Raw genomic sequence first — 18,250 nt, forward strand, 5'->3', positions numbered from 1 at the left:
TTAAGCATGTATTTGATAAATCCAAAACTCGACAAATGTGTTATTATGATGCAAGTCAAAAAACAATGGTGAAGATAACGGTCAAATAGAAAAAAAGGGTTTTGCTTTGAAAATAGTTTGGTACCTTCCAATCGTGACTAGACTTAAGCGTTTGTTTGCAAATCTAAAAGACGTTAAAAACCTTAGATGACATGCAAATGAGAGAACAACTAACAGGTTGCTTCGTCATCCAGCTGATTCAAAGCAATGGAAAAATATTGATAAACAATTCCCCTAATTTGGTCAAGAATGTAGAAATCTTAGGTTTTATTTAGCTATTGATGGAATGAACCTATTTGGTAATTTAAGTATCAATTACAGTTGTTGACTCGTTATATTGATAATTTATAACTTATCTTTGGAGTATGCATGAGAGAAGTACATGATGTTGTCTATAATGATATATGGTCCAAAGTAGCCTGAAAATGACATAAATGTTTATTCCAATCCACTAATTAAAGACTTGAAGTTGTTCTAGGTTGATAGGATTGAAATATTTCATATCTTCACTTCTGAAACTTTATCTTGATGCATGCAATTTTATTTTGCACCATTAATGACTTTTCATCTTACAATAATTTGTGAAGGTACAGTGTCAATGATCATAAAGCATGTTGTATATGTGAAAAAAAGATTGCATCTCATTAATTGAAACATGAAAGAAAGATAATGTATATGTCTCATTGGAGATTTTTACAATCTAATCATCTATATTAAAAATTAAAAAAAAAACTTTCAAAAGACATCAAAACAATAATAATGCACACTTACTAGTCTTCAAGTTCATGAAAAAATTAATAAAATATATCATTTATTTGAAAAAAATCCAGAAAAATCATCTCCTTAAAAAAATAAATCAATACTTCATATTGATCAAAATTAGATATTAGACATACATATAAAACATAACATATGTGAAATGTGAGAGAAATATTGGATTTTAGAGTCCGTCTTATTTATATAAGTTGGGAATAGATAAAATATTTGCATATGCAGCGAGCAAAGCATCGTACGTAAGCTCATAAAGTGGAAATGAAATTGCAACTTGCAAGTATAAAATTCTAATCAATACATAAATATGATTATGACCTTTGTCACAATCCATGTAGACATGGCAAACCTTCGTACATATCCATATTCATACACGATGGTTTGAATTAATGTTCCTTATTCTTCTTTTTCATTATTGTTTTTTCTGTTGAAACGTTTTCACATTAATTTATATATATTTTTTATATATATATATATATATATATATATATATATATATATATATATATATATATATAAAATAAATATCACGTTCAACTGTGTTAATTAATTTTACGCAAAAAGCTATGAATTATATCAATTTTTTGAAAGACACGTATATATAAACACGCGTTTAGAATTTATATAAACTGTTAAATACGATATACTTAACCTAGTTAGGATAATGTCAATGTCTTTTGTTTTCTAATCTATTCATGTCCAATTACTTAGAACATTGTGGAGCAGTTAATTAATTACTTTCAAACTTGGACAGCAGGGATTGGTTCTAATTAGAAAATAAAGTACTTTTATTTAATGAATGTTACGCATATTAATTCCACAAGTAAAAATTAGGTATTATTTTTTATATTTTAAATAAAAAAATTATAGAATGAACTCGAAGGCCCAATTATTCCTACCTTTTATTATATATTCAAAAATAGAATTCAGATTACTGAAACAGAGAGGTAATTCAAATTTAAAAGTTAGAGATTATTTTTGAAAATAAAATAAGATGTATTGTTATGAATTAAAACAAAACACTCGAAAAAATTTATACGAAGATATATATAATTATTCTAATTTCTAAGTAATGACTATAGTTTATATATATATATATATATTGGTAAAATGATAGTTGTAGAGTTGACCTGAATGGCATGACACACCAAAGTAGAAGTCATTCAGTCAAAACCAATGTTTAGTAATTCCGTCACTAATGAAAAAAAATTTATATCTCTTAAAAACCGTGTTTTATACCTGTTTTCGAGCAGGCATAGAAGTAGGGACATAGAAAATTTTCAATTTTTTATATCTGCTCCTGAACTGGTGTAGAAAGAAAAGAAACTTTTTTCCTATACCTGTTGATGCTACAATAAATATAAAAGAATCTCACTTTTATACTACTAGTGTTAGAATAGGTATAAAAAATTGTTATAAAATGTATATTTTCCACTAGTGTGTTTCACTACTAAAACCTTTTTCCTTAAAAATATATATATGTTGAGGAAATACTTCTTCTCAATACTTCTAACAATTATTTTCGATCATAAAAATCTAATATTAAAATTAAAAATAAAATATCAGATATCAAAAGAAAGTAGAAATTCATGTGTAAATTTTCTTTCTTTAAAACTACAAAATACCATATCATGGGTTTGAAAGACAAAAAAAATTATATTTTTTTATACACAAATATTACACCATGATATATATTTCCAAATACTTTAAAGTATATTTCTCATACACGATTCCTTTTATTCCTTTAATAATTAAATAGTTTCGTAACACATTAATGATGAATCCTTATTGAGTTGATATTTGATAGGGAAAATATTGAATGATGAATCTTTAGAATCACAATTTGATGATAGGATAAGAATGTTGAAAGAGATAAGAATGATGCATGTTCATTTTGCAAGAAAGAACGTTTTCTTGCTTTCTTTCTTTTTTGAATAATGCATTAAAACAATATTTGGAATTACTGGTATTCGTTATCCAGTTCTTTAAGATTATAAAAAATATATGGATACCACCAAGCTCAAAAAGACATAATTAATAGCACTCTTCAATAAGATTTTTTTTATAAAAATAGTCCAAATTTACATCTATTTTAGACTATTATCACATATTCTTATTAAATCTCACTAGTTTGATATATTAGTTGTTATTTTATTTTTTATCATTATTTGTTATACTATTATTATTATTCAAGATGAAAATTATTCTAATAGAACATAAACTTTTTGAGTTGTCAACTTGACCCATCTTCTATGGGCTACTTCTAATACATTCTTAAAAAACTCCATTTTAGGAAGTCCTTTAAGTGAAAGCCAAAAAAAATTTTGAATCCCCAAAGTTCTTTCTCAAGTAAATTAAGATTAGGGTTAAGTGAGTTTAGTCTCATTACAAAACTTTAACTAATTTTTAGAAACATTATCATTTATATATGCATATAAAACTATATATTATATTAAATATTTTAATATGTTATAATTTTATTATATTTAAATCAATATTTATATATCATACTTATTATTATGTTAAATAAAATATATAATAACATTTCATATATATTTTTTTATATATCGTCATATAATTACGTTAAATATTTATTGATTTTATTAATTATTAACTTTTATAAAAAAAAATATTGATATTATATAATTACGTTTAGTGTGAGATTTTTGCATTTACTAATAAAGTCTAAGAATACATTAAATTATATTTTCTAGAATTAATTTAACATATTTAAGTTAAAGTTCAAACAATAATTTTTCACTAAGTTATATTTACTAATGAAATTGGTCTCAGACTATAAATGATAACGTTAAAGCTTTTATGTAATTATATAATTGTTGAGGTAACTGAAAAACAATATGTAGTCATTATTGAATCAAAACTAATATTAAATAATCAGATATTTTAAAAAATTTAAATTATGTTTTTTTATTTATTTTAAACTTTAATAATCTAACATCTTAAATTGAATTTCAAATAAATATTCTTCTAAAATATAATTAAATAATTCAAACAATAAAAAATTAACTTGAAAAATTAAATCAATATTTAAAGAAGGTATAACACTCAAAATAATAATCTGAAAATCACAATTATGGATTTGAACATTAGAGTTTTTTTTATTATTTTAAGGTAAGAAATGGAAAACGTACAAATTTTAAAACATTGATCTAATTTGTTGATTGAAGCAAGAAAAAACGCTTCATGTTTTTATATATTTTTGAAAAATTAAAAAAGTAATAATAATGATTAAATAAATAATAATTTACAGTAATCGTGCTGCTATAGAATATGGGTGGTTTATAATATCTTACTGTGTTAAAGTATTTGTGATTAGTTACCTTTTACTATGTGAATAATTTTTTAATTTTTCAATTTAAAATGTAATAAAAAAATAAAATTATGAAAGATGTATACAGATAACTTTACTTATACTAATAGCCTTTATATAATATTAATAATAATGACTATATAAAAAATGAATTATTATATAACAATCCTTTTTAATATTCAGATAATTTTAATATAAAAAATTATTTTAATTACTTAAAATAAGATTTAAAAGTGTATATTAATAAAAGAAAATTAAACTAGTAAGAGAGAAAAACGGGTTATTATTTGTTTAACAAGTTATTACTTCTAAAAAAAATGTTCATGGTTGACCCTAGTTCACAGGATTTTTGTAGATATTTGATTTTGTAGGCTTTTTCTATGGGGGCTTTTTAGTCCTACGAGTTTTTCTAACCCCAACTCACATGAATCAGGGTCAAACCATGTAAGAGGGACTAAATTGACGGATCTAAAATTATCCGTGTTGGGGTGTTGCTCCTCCACCATCCCAAGTGTTTATGTACCTCTCCACTGTTTTCTTTTATTCCAAAAATACTCTACATCTTTCCACTATTTTCTTTTATTCCAAAAATACCCTATACCTCTCCATTATCCTCAACAATCTTTTTCTTTCTCTCTCTACATTAATGGAGTATTCATGTGGCTTAGATTTAAACTTGTGATATATTGCCAAATATAAAATTCAGAGAAAACTTAAATATTAGTGCTTCTAAACACTTCTATTTTATAAACTTAAAAGTTAGATGCAAATACAAAATAATAAACATAATAATATTAATAGTAAATAATATATTATTATTATTATATACTAACTTTATAATGACGAAAGAACTAAATAAATTTCAAATCTTTAACAAATAACTTTTCTTTTATATTTTAAGTATTTAATAATTTTTTTATATTATTTATCTAATAAATTAAATACTTTATTCAAATTATTTGAGTCAAACATGTCGGTAAGTTAAAACATAATATAATGTTAAAAATTATAGATATTAAATGTAAAAAAAACACATATATATAAAAAAAATTCTAGAAATTTAGAACAAAATTTTACCATTTATTAAGTAATTTGAAGAAAAAAAAATATTGAACAGTGAAAATAAGATTGAATCAAACTTATTTAAGGGAAAGTGTAAAGCAATATATCACAAGTTTAAATATGAGTCATGTGAATACTCCATTAATATGGAGAAAAAAAGAGAAAGAATGTTGAATATAGTGGGGAGGTGTATGGTATTTTTGAAATAAAAGAAAATAGTGGGGAGATATAGAGTATTTTTAGAATAAAAGAAAATAGTGGAGAGGTGCAGAAGTACTTCGGGTGGTGGAGGGAGCAACACGCTCCATGTTGATCCTATAAATATATGAGTAACCTTTAAAGGATACTCACTTCATAGTTGATACTTCACAATCTATAGATGGATCTTCCTCTCTCACCAAGAAGGAAGCCCTCTCCAAACAAAATTAGCAATCTAAATTCGGATAAAATCATATATCAATTCTTAAAATTGTTAAAGCAAAAAGTAATATTTAACATTATTAACTAACAATCTCTTTAGTCTCCAAAATAACAAAGAAAATAATTAAAGTAAGTTTCAATTTTTTTAGATTAAAATAATATATAAATTATATGTAGATTAGAACAATTTATTTTAATAATTATTTTAATTTAAAAGCTACTGAAATAAATTTAAAATTTTAAGAAAATATATATAAAAAAGAAACATTATTATTAATAAACCAAAAACAATTTAATTTTATCAAAATACCTATACAAAATTCATAAAGACCACATGTGGATCTAAATATCAAATACATTCAATAAATAAAATATTAAGTGATGTCTTTTGAAAGATTTGTATTAAATATGTTCTACTAAACACTAACGCGTGATTAAACACATACTACTTAGATTAACAAGTTAACCTAAGATAAGGGATTAGGTAAGTTCATCAGAATCCAAACCGCACATCTACACATGTCATGGTATGCACGAACACTTCTCTCAACTTCTCATCACATGATATCTTAATCTATGTAGCTTAGATTATCAACGAAGTAAAATGACATATATTATAATAATCAAACAATAATTCACATATTATCTTGTACATATGACCACAAATTGATCCAAGTCTTATTATTCTTAATAATCATTCTATACAACACAATTCATTTAAATGAAATCACAAATAAATTAAAAATATACAAACTAATATTCAATTTACATTTATTACATATATTCAAATATAATCCATAAAAAGAAAAGAAGCAAAAAGAAATAAACAAAGAATTTACTTTTTTTTATAGCTTAAGTAAAAATTGGCTTATTTTAACAAGAATATGACCAAATCAAAGATCGAGTTGTAGTGTTATATTCACTTTAAAAAGCCCTCCATTTAAGTAAAAATAAAGCTAAAAGTAAGGTTTAGTTTTTATTTTATTTTTGTTTGAACAAAAATATTGTGACCTCATAGAGTAGAATAAAAAAGTTTTCAAAGTTGTTATTCAAAATCAGTTTAAGGAATACAACTCTCAGACAATTTTAAAATTATCATTCTTCATTTATTTAGATTTAATCTTAATCATTCAACTCATAGGCTAATTTATAAGGAGGAAGTACATAAGGGAATTAACTAGTGTGTGTTATATAAGGGAGTTGGAGAAAAAGACTCAAGATATCACATGGGAGTTAGAGGAAGATATATCAAGGGCATATCCATGTCTTTTTCTTGGTAAGTACAATTTTTGGGGATGAAAATTTTGTGTTAGGAAGAATGTGAGATAAAATAGATTATTGTTAAAGTGCTACACAAAGTATTCTCACCACTCCTGGTATCCCTAGTCACACAAAGTAACCATTGTTACCCTGACTAGTTGAATTTCACCTACTCTTGATTGCATAGTATTATTCATCACTCTTGGTATCCTTAGATGTTCCTGGTATCCACTTGATACACTCATCTAGTTGAGTTTCAACCACTCTTGGTTTCCACTAAACAATTTTGATATCAACTTGATATGCTGCCTAGTAATCCTTTAATTCAATTGAGTTAATCAACAAGTGTTTGAATTCTCTTCAAAATGCACAATCAATCATATTTTTAAAGTTTAATATAGTATTATGAATTTATTAAATTATTAATGTTTTAAATAATTTTTGTATATTTTAATTAATTTGTTAGTAATTTAACTATTAATACTTTGAAATATTAATAAGTTTCTTTATAGATAATTATATAATAATATAAAACATAAATTTATATAACCTTTTTACTTAATTATTTTACAAGTATAATAATTTTTTTTGCAAAAAGAAATTGAATAAAAATATTATATTTATTAATTACTAAAAATATTAATAAAAATAATAATACCTTATATTTTCTATTAAAATAAATTAAAAATTAAACATATTCCTGTTATAATTTTGAGGCTATAAAATTTTTTATATTTTAACTAAAATTACATTTGAAATAAATATTTAACTATATTTATATTATTTTGAAGATATGTTAAATAGAAATTATAAAATCATACACTTAAAATTTTATGGTATAAATATATTTATTATATAACTATCTAAAAAATGAATCAATATCTTAAATAATTAAAATTTATATTATTAAAAAAATCAGATTATTAAAAGATTAATTAAAATATTAATAAATGTCACAATAGTTAGTAATTTTAATAAATTCATAATATTATATTAAATTTGTTTATTTAATTATTATCAATAGTATCATGCTATAATATACTTAGTTAAAATATTATTATAATTAATTTTTAAAATACTTATAATATAATCACATATAATTAATACATACACACACATAAAGAAGAATTGTGTGGAGAATAAGGAAGATTTTCATTGCGATGTTTTTTCTGTTGAAAATTATTAAATATATTAATAAGTTTTAATAATGAATTAAATGTAAATATTATGTAATTAATTTAAATAATAAATTTATAATAAAATAAAAGGATAACATTAAATGTAAGTTTTCCATTTCATTTTAGAGTAAGTAAGTTTCATATATGCCAACAATTAAATATAAAATTTAATACACATTACATTGAAGTAAACAAAATAAATTACACAGCACGCTTTAAATGGTCTGACTGCATTTAAACAGTAAAGATGATTCAGAAAATAAAATTTTTAATGTAAAAAAGAAAAATTTAATAACTTTGGCTGTGTACATTTCAATACGAAATTAATTATTTTTAAATATGACACTATTTAACTCTTAATGAACAATTTACACATCATGAAAATCCAGTTTCAACTCACAGGTAGAAGACGAATCTCATAAGCTTCCCTAATTCCCCTTTCATCACTCCATTATTTGGTAGTAACAACCAATTTCTCAATTTCTTTTTCTAAAAGAAAAATAAAACAAAACAAAACAAAATAAAATAAAATAAAATAAATCTCTCCCTCTCTCTGTCTCTATCTTCAGAGTGTGCTACAAACACATGCAGCCACAATTGTATAAATCCATTGAGAGAGCTCAGTTCGAAGAACAACACAGATTCGTAAGAGAGAGAGAGAGAGGCAGAAAGAGAAACCTCTCCTTAGTTCATTCCGCATTACCACCTTTGTGTCTGGTTTTTTCTTTCCTCGGACCGTTTTCGATACAGAGAGAAAGAAAGTGAGAAATGAGCGAGCGTGTACAACGTGGTTTCTTCTGTTTGTTCTTCTTCTTCCTGCTTCTTCTTGCGTTGAAGGTGAGAGGTTCAGTTTATGATGGGAATGGTGATTTTTTCACGGGCACATGGATGCTGGACAAATCGTACCCGCTCTATCAGCCGTCCACGTGTCCCTTCATCGAGCGCGAGTTCAGGTGCGAGGGGAATGGACGGCCTGATCTGATTTACACCCATTATCGATGGCAGCCGCTTGCCAGCAAATTACTCAGGTTGGTACCCTTTTATCATTACTTTCTCTTTTTCTCTCATACACTTTTAAGAATGATAACTAACCTAATTATTTATTTATTACCATTTTTCTTTTCAAGGAAAATTGCTTCCCTGTTTCTGACACAAACGCAGACCTTTTTCTTTACTCTTTATTTTATATTTATACCACCATTTTAAATCATTTTTAGATTATCTAGTTTAATTCCTTCTTATACATTACATATAACTTTCATCAGCTTTTCCTTTTGGTTCTCTCTACTTCTTTAATTCACAAATTTTGTACTCTTTCGTTTTGGATTTCATTAGTGTTATATTAGTTTTTTAATTTTGGACTGGTTGACTTCAAATTTTATATTTTACCAAAATACGTGTTTCATTCGCATCTCCATTCATTTTATTTTATATTTCTAAATTTTTTTAAAATTCTAAAACTATCCTCAATAATTAAAAAAATCTAACAATTTCAAAATTTGGTTAACAATTTTTCACTTTTTATTGAATTTCAAATCTGATGATAAATTTTTTAATTTTTTTATGAAGTTTTAAAATTTGATAAGAAAATTTTTATTTTATTTATCGAGTTTTGAATAAAAAAATTTCATTTTTTTTATTAAATTTTGAAATTTGATGAAAGATTTATTTATTTTTATTGAATTTCGATATCAGTTATACGTAATTTAGGTTGAAATTGAAGAGTTATGTGTGTGGTGGTGCTCCTAAAAAAATTGTCTGGTAACCGTTTTATTTTTGTGAGCACTGACTAATGATCAAAGTTTGATGCTGTACGACTACTCAAGATTCTTTAAAGATTACCAAATGTTTTCTCGTTTTTCTCAAAATGTATTTTAAGGTTATTTTAAAAAAATAAAGATAATTAATTTTCTTAACTTTAATAAAATGTTTATAAGTTATGTTTTTTTTTCTGCGTTACATCGTATATTTAAAGTATAAATAGCAAAAAATTATTTAAAATTTCACAAATATAGTACTTAAAATTGAAGGTGAGAATTATGTATTAATTAGTACTTTCGGTCTAGGTTTTGAACATTTATTAATATAAAACGACAAATATTGAGTACTTTTATTTTTCCAAACGTATGAAAGTAATTACTCTCAATTAATATTTATATTAAATATATGTGGTCCTCGTTTCTGTTACTTGTTTATTTTGACCTCGATTAATGACAAAATACTAAAAACGCATTATATATTTTTAAAATTATTAATTTTATAATAATTAATGATATTTTCTAATTCTCAAATAGACCAATGGTAAAGTTAAATAACTTCCAACATTTCTTATCATGTGATCCAGCCTGTAAAATGCTTACTAATGGGAGTTTTATTCTTAAAAAAAAAACGAGAAAGACATCAGCGAGGAAACAGAGGTTCCGAATGTTTGTTTGGCTTGGGGTGGAAAACGCGGTTTCACGTGCTCCCATAAAAGCACTTTTGCACTTGCTAAGCAAAAGTGCTTTTTAACATGTCAGTTACAAACCAACAACCCAACATTTCACTAGATTTCCATTTTCCTTTCCCCGTTTTTTTAACGTAGAAACTAAAACATCTGCCCCCATAAAAAAACAGTGTCAGTTGATTCACTCAGGTTCTCTCGTCCATGGTCGGAAACTCTTGCTTGTGTTTTTGCACTTTCCATTTGCCACCTTTTACATTTCATCTAATCCCCAATGTGTCCATTTTCCTTTTATACAAATTTATCTCTTTTTGGAGAACAACTTGAACTGGAAAGTGAAGTCAGCGGCAGATTGTAACAGTTGTTGAGTTTTCTATGTAGCTGTTTCATTAACTTTTTTCTGAAAAGTGATGTCAGTGTATTTAATTGATATTAAAATATTTAAAAAATAATTTTAATGTATTTTTTATTTATTATAGAAACAATATAAACTATAATAATGTCTATAGTTAATAAAATATTTGATATATTTTAATAAATGTGTCGTTGTTTTTTTTTTTTTTTAAAATTTCAAATTGTAATGTTTGGTTACAGATTTGATGGGAAAGATTTTCTGGAGAAGATGAGAGGGAAGAGCATCATGTTCGTGGGAGATTCACTGAGCAGGAATCAATGGCAGTCCTTGACTTGTTTGCTTCATTCAGCAGTGCCCAATTCAAATTATACTTTAACTAGAGTCGGAGATGTTTCAATTTTCACATTAACGGTATGATTTTCTAATCTTCATTACATGTTAAACTCATGGAAACACGTGCGTGTTTACTTTATTTTTATTCTAATAAAAATATATATATGATTTCAATTCAATCATCAATTTTTCATATTATATTTTATTTAATTTATTTTTCTTATATTTAAGATATAATTGAATGACAATGTATAACCTGGAATATAAGAAAAAGAATAAAAAATAAATAAAATTCACGATGGAAAATAAAAAAAGGGACTAAAATTATATTTTAAATTACTTTTTTTATGGTGATAAAATTTTATTCAATCCTATATTGTTGTTGATATAATTTTAAAATAATTATTTTAAAGTTAATAAACGTGTTATAAATACTAGTACAAAACTGGGGTGAACTACTATTACTCTATGACAAACTTCTAGTACATAAATTCTAAGTAGCAACAAAAACAATAAATTTTGCATCTAAACTACGCTAGAAAACAGATGTGTAAGAAATTGTTTGTAGTGAAACCACAAGAGAAAGGTGCAAATTTGCAATGAACAAGTCAGAAGTGGTCCCTTTGATTTGCTTGTTCATTTTCCTAAATTACTTCAGCAAATGCCCTCAGCTTTTTTTTCTATATATTAGGTAACATTGACATATTTTTACATTTTTAGATATAGAGTATAAAGATAAAATAATCATAAAAATATAATTTTTTTATATTTTTTAGAAAAAGAAAAAATACAAAAAATTAAATAAATATAAAAAGTTTAGGTGTATAAGATAATATTTTTCTATTGATTAAGTCTTTACGTGTCCCTTCCAACTCCTTTGGACTGCTATTTCATATGATAAATTGATAGTTATCATGGATCGTTTTACTCATATGCTGATTCATAATTTATGAAACAATTTGCAGGAGTATAAGGTTAAAGTGATGCTAGATAGGAACGTGTATCTGGTTGACGTTGTGAAAGAGAAGATAGGGAGAGTGTTGAAGCTCGATACAATAGAAGGAAGCAAACTGTGGCAAGGGATTGATACGCTTATCTTCAACACATGGCACTGGTGGTACAGAAGAGGACCCACTCAACCGTAAGTTCATTAATTCTTAATTAAATCACTTTTTGGGCACCAAATCACGTTTAAAAATCACTTTTAGCAAGCCTGTAGCCTGTAAATCATCTGAATTTCTTATAGTTTTCGTCAATTATGAAATGGGTTTGTAACAAATTGATGAATTTCTCAGATGGGATTATATCCAACTGGGAAATAAAATCTTGAAAGACATGGATAGGATGAAGGCTTTTGAAGAAGCACTTAAGACCTGGGGTAAATGGGTTGACTCAAGCGTTGACCCTACAAAAGTGAAGGTCTTCTTTCAAGGAATTTCTCCATCTCACTACAAGTAAGCAAAATCACTAACCTTATTATCTATTTTATAATTTGTATATATTCTAATCAAATTAACGTTTTTTTATTTGAACATTGATTTTTCAGTGGCAGCCTATGGAACGAGCCGAGTGCAAAGACCTGTCTCCGGCAGCAGACACCGGTGCCCGGATCAACCTACCCCGGCGGATTGCCGCCGGCTGTGGCGGTGCTGAAGGGTGTGCTGAGAACAATCAAAACACCGGTGACATTGCTTGACATCACAACCCTATCACTGCTAAGAAAAGATGGACACCCTTCCATTTATGGGCTAGGTGGACCTACGGGAATGGATTGCAGCCATTGGTGTCTTCCTGGTGTTCCAGACACTTGGAATGAAATACTGTACAACCTTATTATTTGATTTCATTCATCATTTAATTGGGGGGTTAGTCGATTCTTATACCAAAAGAAAATAAAATTGTACACAAAAGAAAACTGGGTTGGCTTATGACCACACTCATTAATTGAAACATGCCTAATTAAGGTGAATAATATTAATAAGATTATATCATTCATCTTTATTTACTTTTTTTACATCATTCTATTACTACGTATTATTCATCATAGGAAATAATTATTTATAATTTTTCCACCTTCAAGTTTATTAATTTAACATAATTATTAATTTATAATATTTATAAGCACTAATTTACTAATATTTATATCTACAATTCTACATATACACTCTTTATTTTTCAACGTACCTTATCCTTTTGTTAGTCACGCTGATCTCAAACTTGATCAACAATTTGAGCCAAACCATGTAACGTATTTGAGAAGGGGACTTTCCTTTCAGTGCAAAAGTAGTGGAGAGTCGATTACAAAAAATTAGAAAAAGAAAAAGTGAATTTAATGCGACTAAAATTTGATGGCATAATGATAATGCACTACGTCTCTAAGGAAAGAACGTGTGTGGTGGATAATCAGGTGATGATGTGCATGAAAGTAACATCATAACAATATAACATCTCAATCACAGATGCAACAACTAGAAAAAAATTACGTGAGATACAGTGGATTTTCATGTTCATGCACTGTGTTTCAATTAATGAAGTCATCACTAAAGTTGAAGTAGCATTTAGTCCACACATGTTTAACTTTTAACGAAAAGAAATCAAACATAACAAATATCAGTGACAGTTTTATACATAAAATATCATTATATAAATCGATTAAATAGGTTTCCGATGTCAAATAAAATATAGACATCGATTCTCTTGTCAAAAAATCTATATAGAAAATTGAAAAGTCATTATTTTATCACGACTTTAAAATTAAAGTTGTTATTTTAATTAGTTTCCGGAATGACTTATTGTCTCACAAGTAATAAGATTGAAGCAAACAACACTTATATTTTTTAAGTATATTACGATAAAATTCGTAGACAGTGGCCTCAAATACGTTAACAATTATTTGTGGCTATAAGCGAAGATAAGCAATTCCATTCAGATTGGGTTTGTTTAACTTTTCTAATATATAAATTATTAATTGGCAAAAAAATTCACTCACTATATGCTGATTTTGCTTTCAATTAGTTTCAACTTATGATTGATTAAATTTTAATGAAAACCATCAACTTTCGTGGGTGCGTATTATAGTGTCATGGAAGAAGAAAAATCAACCAAAACGTCCATGCTTTCTTACCCTATAAAAGTTATGTTAAATTAATACGTATTATAATGAAACGCTGCCTAGGGTAAGGTAAGGGATATGTGTGATTAAGAGAGAAAATCGACAAAAATTAATAAAATTGGAAAAAAAATATAAATAACACTGCCGTAAAAGATGTCAGACCATGATCTTACGTAGAATGGTCCAGTACTAGATAATTTCCTACCACTAATTTCGTAGCCTTATCAAAACAAATACGCAATATAAAAGGTAGAATGAAATTCCACATTTTTTGTATATGAATGCTTTGAAACATTTAACAAAAAATAAATTTTAAATATTATTCAATTTTTTAATATTAATTTATAAGGGTAATTGTTATAAATGGACCACAAAAGGTAATTTGTAAGATAGCATACAACCTAGCAAAATTGTTTTGTTTTGGTTAGATCTGATGAGTTGTTTTTCGGAGAAGAGGTTGAGGTTGTTACGTTAAGTCCAAGATTCTTTTGAGTGTCAACCACCGGAAGACACTTGCATGTATGTGTTGGTTGTTGCAGTGCCCCAATCAAAGTTTAAAACTGACAAAATTAGTTTATCTCATCCTTTTTGTCGGCGGGATTCCCTCTCTAATCAAATATAACTTACATGTACATCAATACTATTCATAATTCAATCAATTCTTAACTTCTACATGCATATACCCACTAATTTATGTCATTTTTTTTTCTATCATTAGATGCATGTAAGTTCTTAATTTTCTTGTCCAAAATGGAATTTAAAAAAAATGAATATTTATATGATATCTTTCTTCTTCTTTTTTCTAAAACCATGACATTGTACTGACTAATCATAATAGAAGTAATAATACTTTGATAAGACAGTACTTCCTTTGTAATAGAATTTGTTTTATATTTAAACTAGCATAATTCATGATTACTTACTCAACTATTTAAATGTCTCTGTTGCATAAGTTAACCAATGTTGATAGGTAACAAATATGTATAATAAGTAGATACATGATATATTTTTGTTTCTACCCGTTGTCAGACTGCTATCGGATTATTCAATTTCTACTATCACATACGATATGCTTATACTTCAGCGTAAAGGAGTGTATTGGAAGTTCCACATCAACTAGAGATAAGAAAAATTTATAATATATATAAGTGATGTGTAAACCTCGATTTTGTGGGATTGAATTAGGCTTAAAAAATCACTTTCTAATATTTCACTCATTACCTTATTTCATGTTTCTAAATTTCTCTAGATCATTTTCTGCATTACAGTCTACCAGATGATTCCATTCGAGTCAATGAAGTTTAGCTACCTTTTTTTTATTATTATCATTATATCCACTACTAGAATTAGACACATTATTTTTGTTGATTTCTTTCGGAAAAAATTTCTTAGAAAAATACTTGTAAATATTTCTATGAATAATAGTTTGCAAAAAATTGGTGCTGCTTTGCCAAAAGTTTTTGGAAAAAAATTCTGTCAATTTTTCTGCACACACGTTCATTATTTATTCATTTATTTCATTAGTGTTTGAGTTAAAAACACAAGAAAAGTGGTTGATTTTTAAAATTTTCCTTTTGCAAAATTTCTCGTAAAAAAATTAATAGATAAATATTAATAATCTATTATCTATATAATATAAGAAAAGAAAATACTAGAAAATTAATTTTATTATCTATGTTTATTTTATTGACAAGTATCTTGTTGTGATTTTTTAAATAATGGATGTGTATCTAGTTTCAAAGTGGTGAAATGAGTTTCAAGGTGGAATTCCTGAGTGTGATTTCAAGTGTTGTTAGAATGAGTGTAGGTAGCTCACTCTTGAGGGTTATTCTGATACGGTAATGGTCTTTCATTCTCAAGTACAGAAGATTAACATATGTGGTGAGAGTAGTAAGACGTCTTAGTCTTGAGTGCTTCTAGTATGATCCAAGGCGTGAAACAAACTATAATCTTGTGAGTGTGGTAGGATGAAACCCGTTGGCAATGACTTTGCAAAGCAGTAGAGGCCAAAACAAGTGCACAACTCGCCATAATTCGACATTCATTCCAAATCCGAATAATCCAATTTAAGTCTTGGCATGTTTTAGGATGTTTGATTTACTTATTTAATGTGATTTAAGTATGATGCTTAATCTACAAATGTATTATATGAATTGTCTTTTGAATCTAGCTTAATTACCACAAAAATTAAAAATATATATAATTAATGATGAAATATATATATATATAATTAATGATGAAATATTATTATAATATAAGATGAAAATTTTGAGATAAATGTTTTCTTATAAATAAAATTATTTTTATAAATAACAGTTAAATGAATGAATTAATTAATTAACACAAAAATTAAAAAAGTATTAAAATATCAATAACTAATGATAAAAAATCTGAGATAAATATTTTTCTATAATTAAATTTTTTTTATCAATAAAATTTATATTAATTAATTAATTAAATTAAAAATTAAAAAAGTAACAAAATATCAATAATTAATGTTGTGAATATAATATACTATAAAAAAAAGAAAATTGAGACAAGTGCTTTTCCATAAATAAAATTATTTTTATCAATAAAACTTAAATGAATTAATTAATTAACATAAAATAAAAAAATATCAATAATTAATGGTGAAAAAAAAATTAAGATAAATGTTTTCCGTTAATTAAAATTATTTTTATTCATAAAATTTAAATGAATTAATTAATTAATTAGCACAAAAATTAAAATAGTAATAAAATATCAATTATAATTAATGGTAAAAAAATTTATACTATAAAAACGATAAAATTGGATAAATGTTTTTCTATAATTAAAAATATTTTACTAATAAAAGTTAAAGGAATTACTTAATTAATTAACTTAAAAATTAAAAAAATAATAAAATATCAATAACTAATGGTGAAAAAATCTTATATAGTAATGCTATAATAGAAAAACAAAACAGGAATTAATTAATTAGAAAAAAAATTAAAAAGTAACAAAACATCAATAATTAGTGGTGTGAAAATATTATACTATAAAAAAAGAAATTTGGGATAAATGTTTTCCCATTTGTCAATAAAATGTAAATGAATTAATTAATTAACATAAAAATTAAAAAGCAATAAAATATCAATAATTAATTGTGATAAAAATCTATGATACAAAATTTTCTTATAATAATTAAAATTATTTTTAGAAATAAAATTTTAATAAATTATTGAATTAATTAACCTTAAAATTAAAAGAATAATAAAGTATATCAATAATTAATGGTGAGAAAATGTTATACTATATATAAAAAAGAATTTGGGGTGAATGTTTTCCGATAATTAATTTCTTTATTAATAAAAGTTAAATGAATTGATTAATTAATTAACTTAAAATTTAAAAAAGTAATAAAATCTTAATAATTAACGGTAAAAGAAATCTTATACTATAATAATACGAAAAGAGTTAAATGAATTAATTAGTTAATTAACACAAAAAGTAAAAGAGTTATAAAATATTAATAATTAAGAGTGAGAAAATATTATATTAAAAAAAAATTTAGGATAAAAGATTTTCAAAACTAAAATTACTTTTATATTGAAGTGTTAAAACCCGACGTCCATCACAGTTAGTCACTTAGTGCCAATCCAATCTAACTCACTCATTAGCGAGTCAAAAAAATTTGAATTCGGTCTGACCCATTAAGAATTAATGGATAAAAAGTTTGGCTCACTGATTTAATTATAATTTTTTTTAAATAAAAAGAATTACAAAAGTAATGTTGATATTATGCGGAAAATTTCTTAAGCACATAATACATTTATGACGACTGTATTTTGGTCATATTAAATTTGGAAATTGATAGGTTTGTTTCAAACTACAGATTTTGTGGAAATTGCATATTACTTAGAGCAATAGCATTGTATATTTGTAACAAAAGTTAAAACACTCCAAATATTCTATTATTATATTT

At 25.2% G+C, this 18,250-nt stretch overlaps 1 protein-coding gene across 1 annotated transcript; it reads left to right on the forward strand.

Annotated features, from left to right (window-relative positions):
- Positions 1-8,678: 8,678 nt before the first annotated feature.
- Positions 8,679-13,193, forward strand: LOC124845804 (protein trichome birefringence-like 41). Its single transcript, XM_047322983.2, has 5 exons — positions 8,679-9,089; positions 11,099-11,270; positions 12,158-12,333; positions 12,488-12,646; positions 12,739-13,193. The coding sequence occupies exons 1-5, from the start codon at positions 8,830-8,832 to the stop codon at positions 13,031-13,033; spliced, it is 1,062 nt and encodes a 353-aa protein (XP_047178939.2). The 5' UTR covers positions 8,679-8,829; the 3' UTR covers positions 13,034-13,193.
- The last annotated feature ends 5,057 nt before the right edge of the window (positions 13,194-18,250 follow it).

Source organism: Vigna umbellata, chromosome 3 (assembly GCF_029865625.1).
Source record: "Vigna umbellata cultivar VRB3 chromosome 3, Vumbellata_1.0, whole genome shotgun sequence".
In the NCBI taxonomy this organism is placed as follows: Eukaryota; Viridiplantae; Streptophyta; class Magnoliopsida; order Fabales; family Fabaceae; genus Vigna; species Vigna umbellata.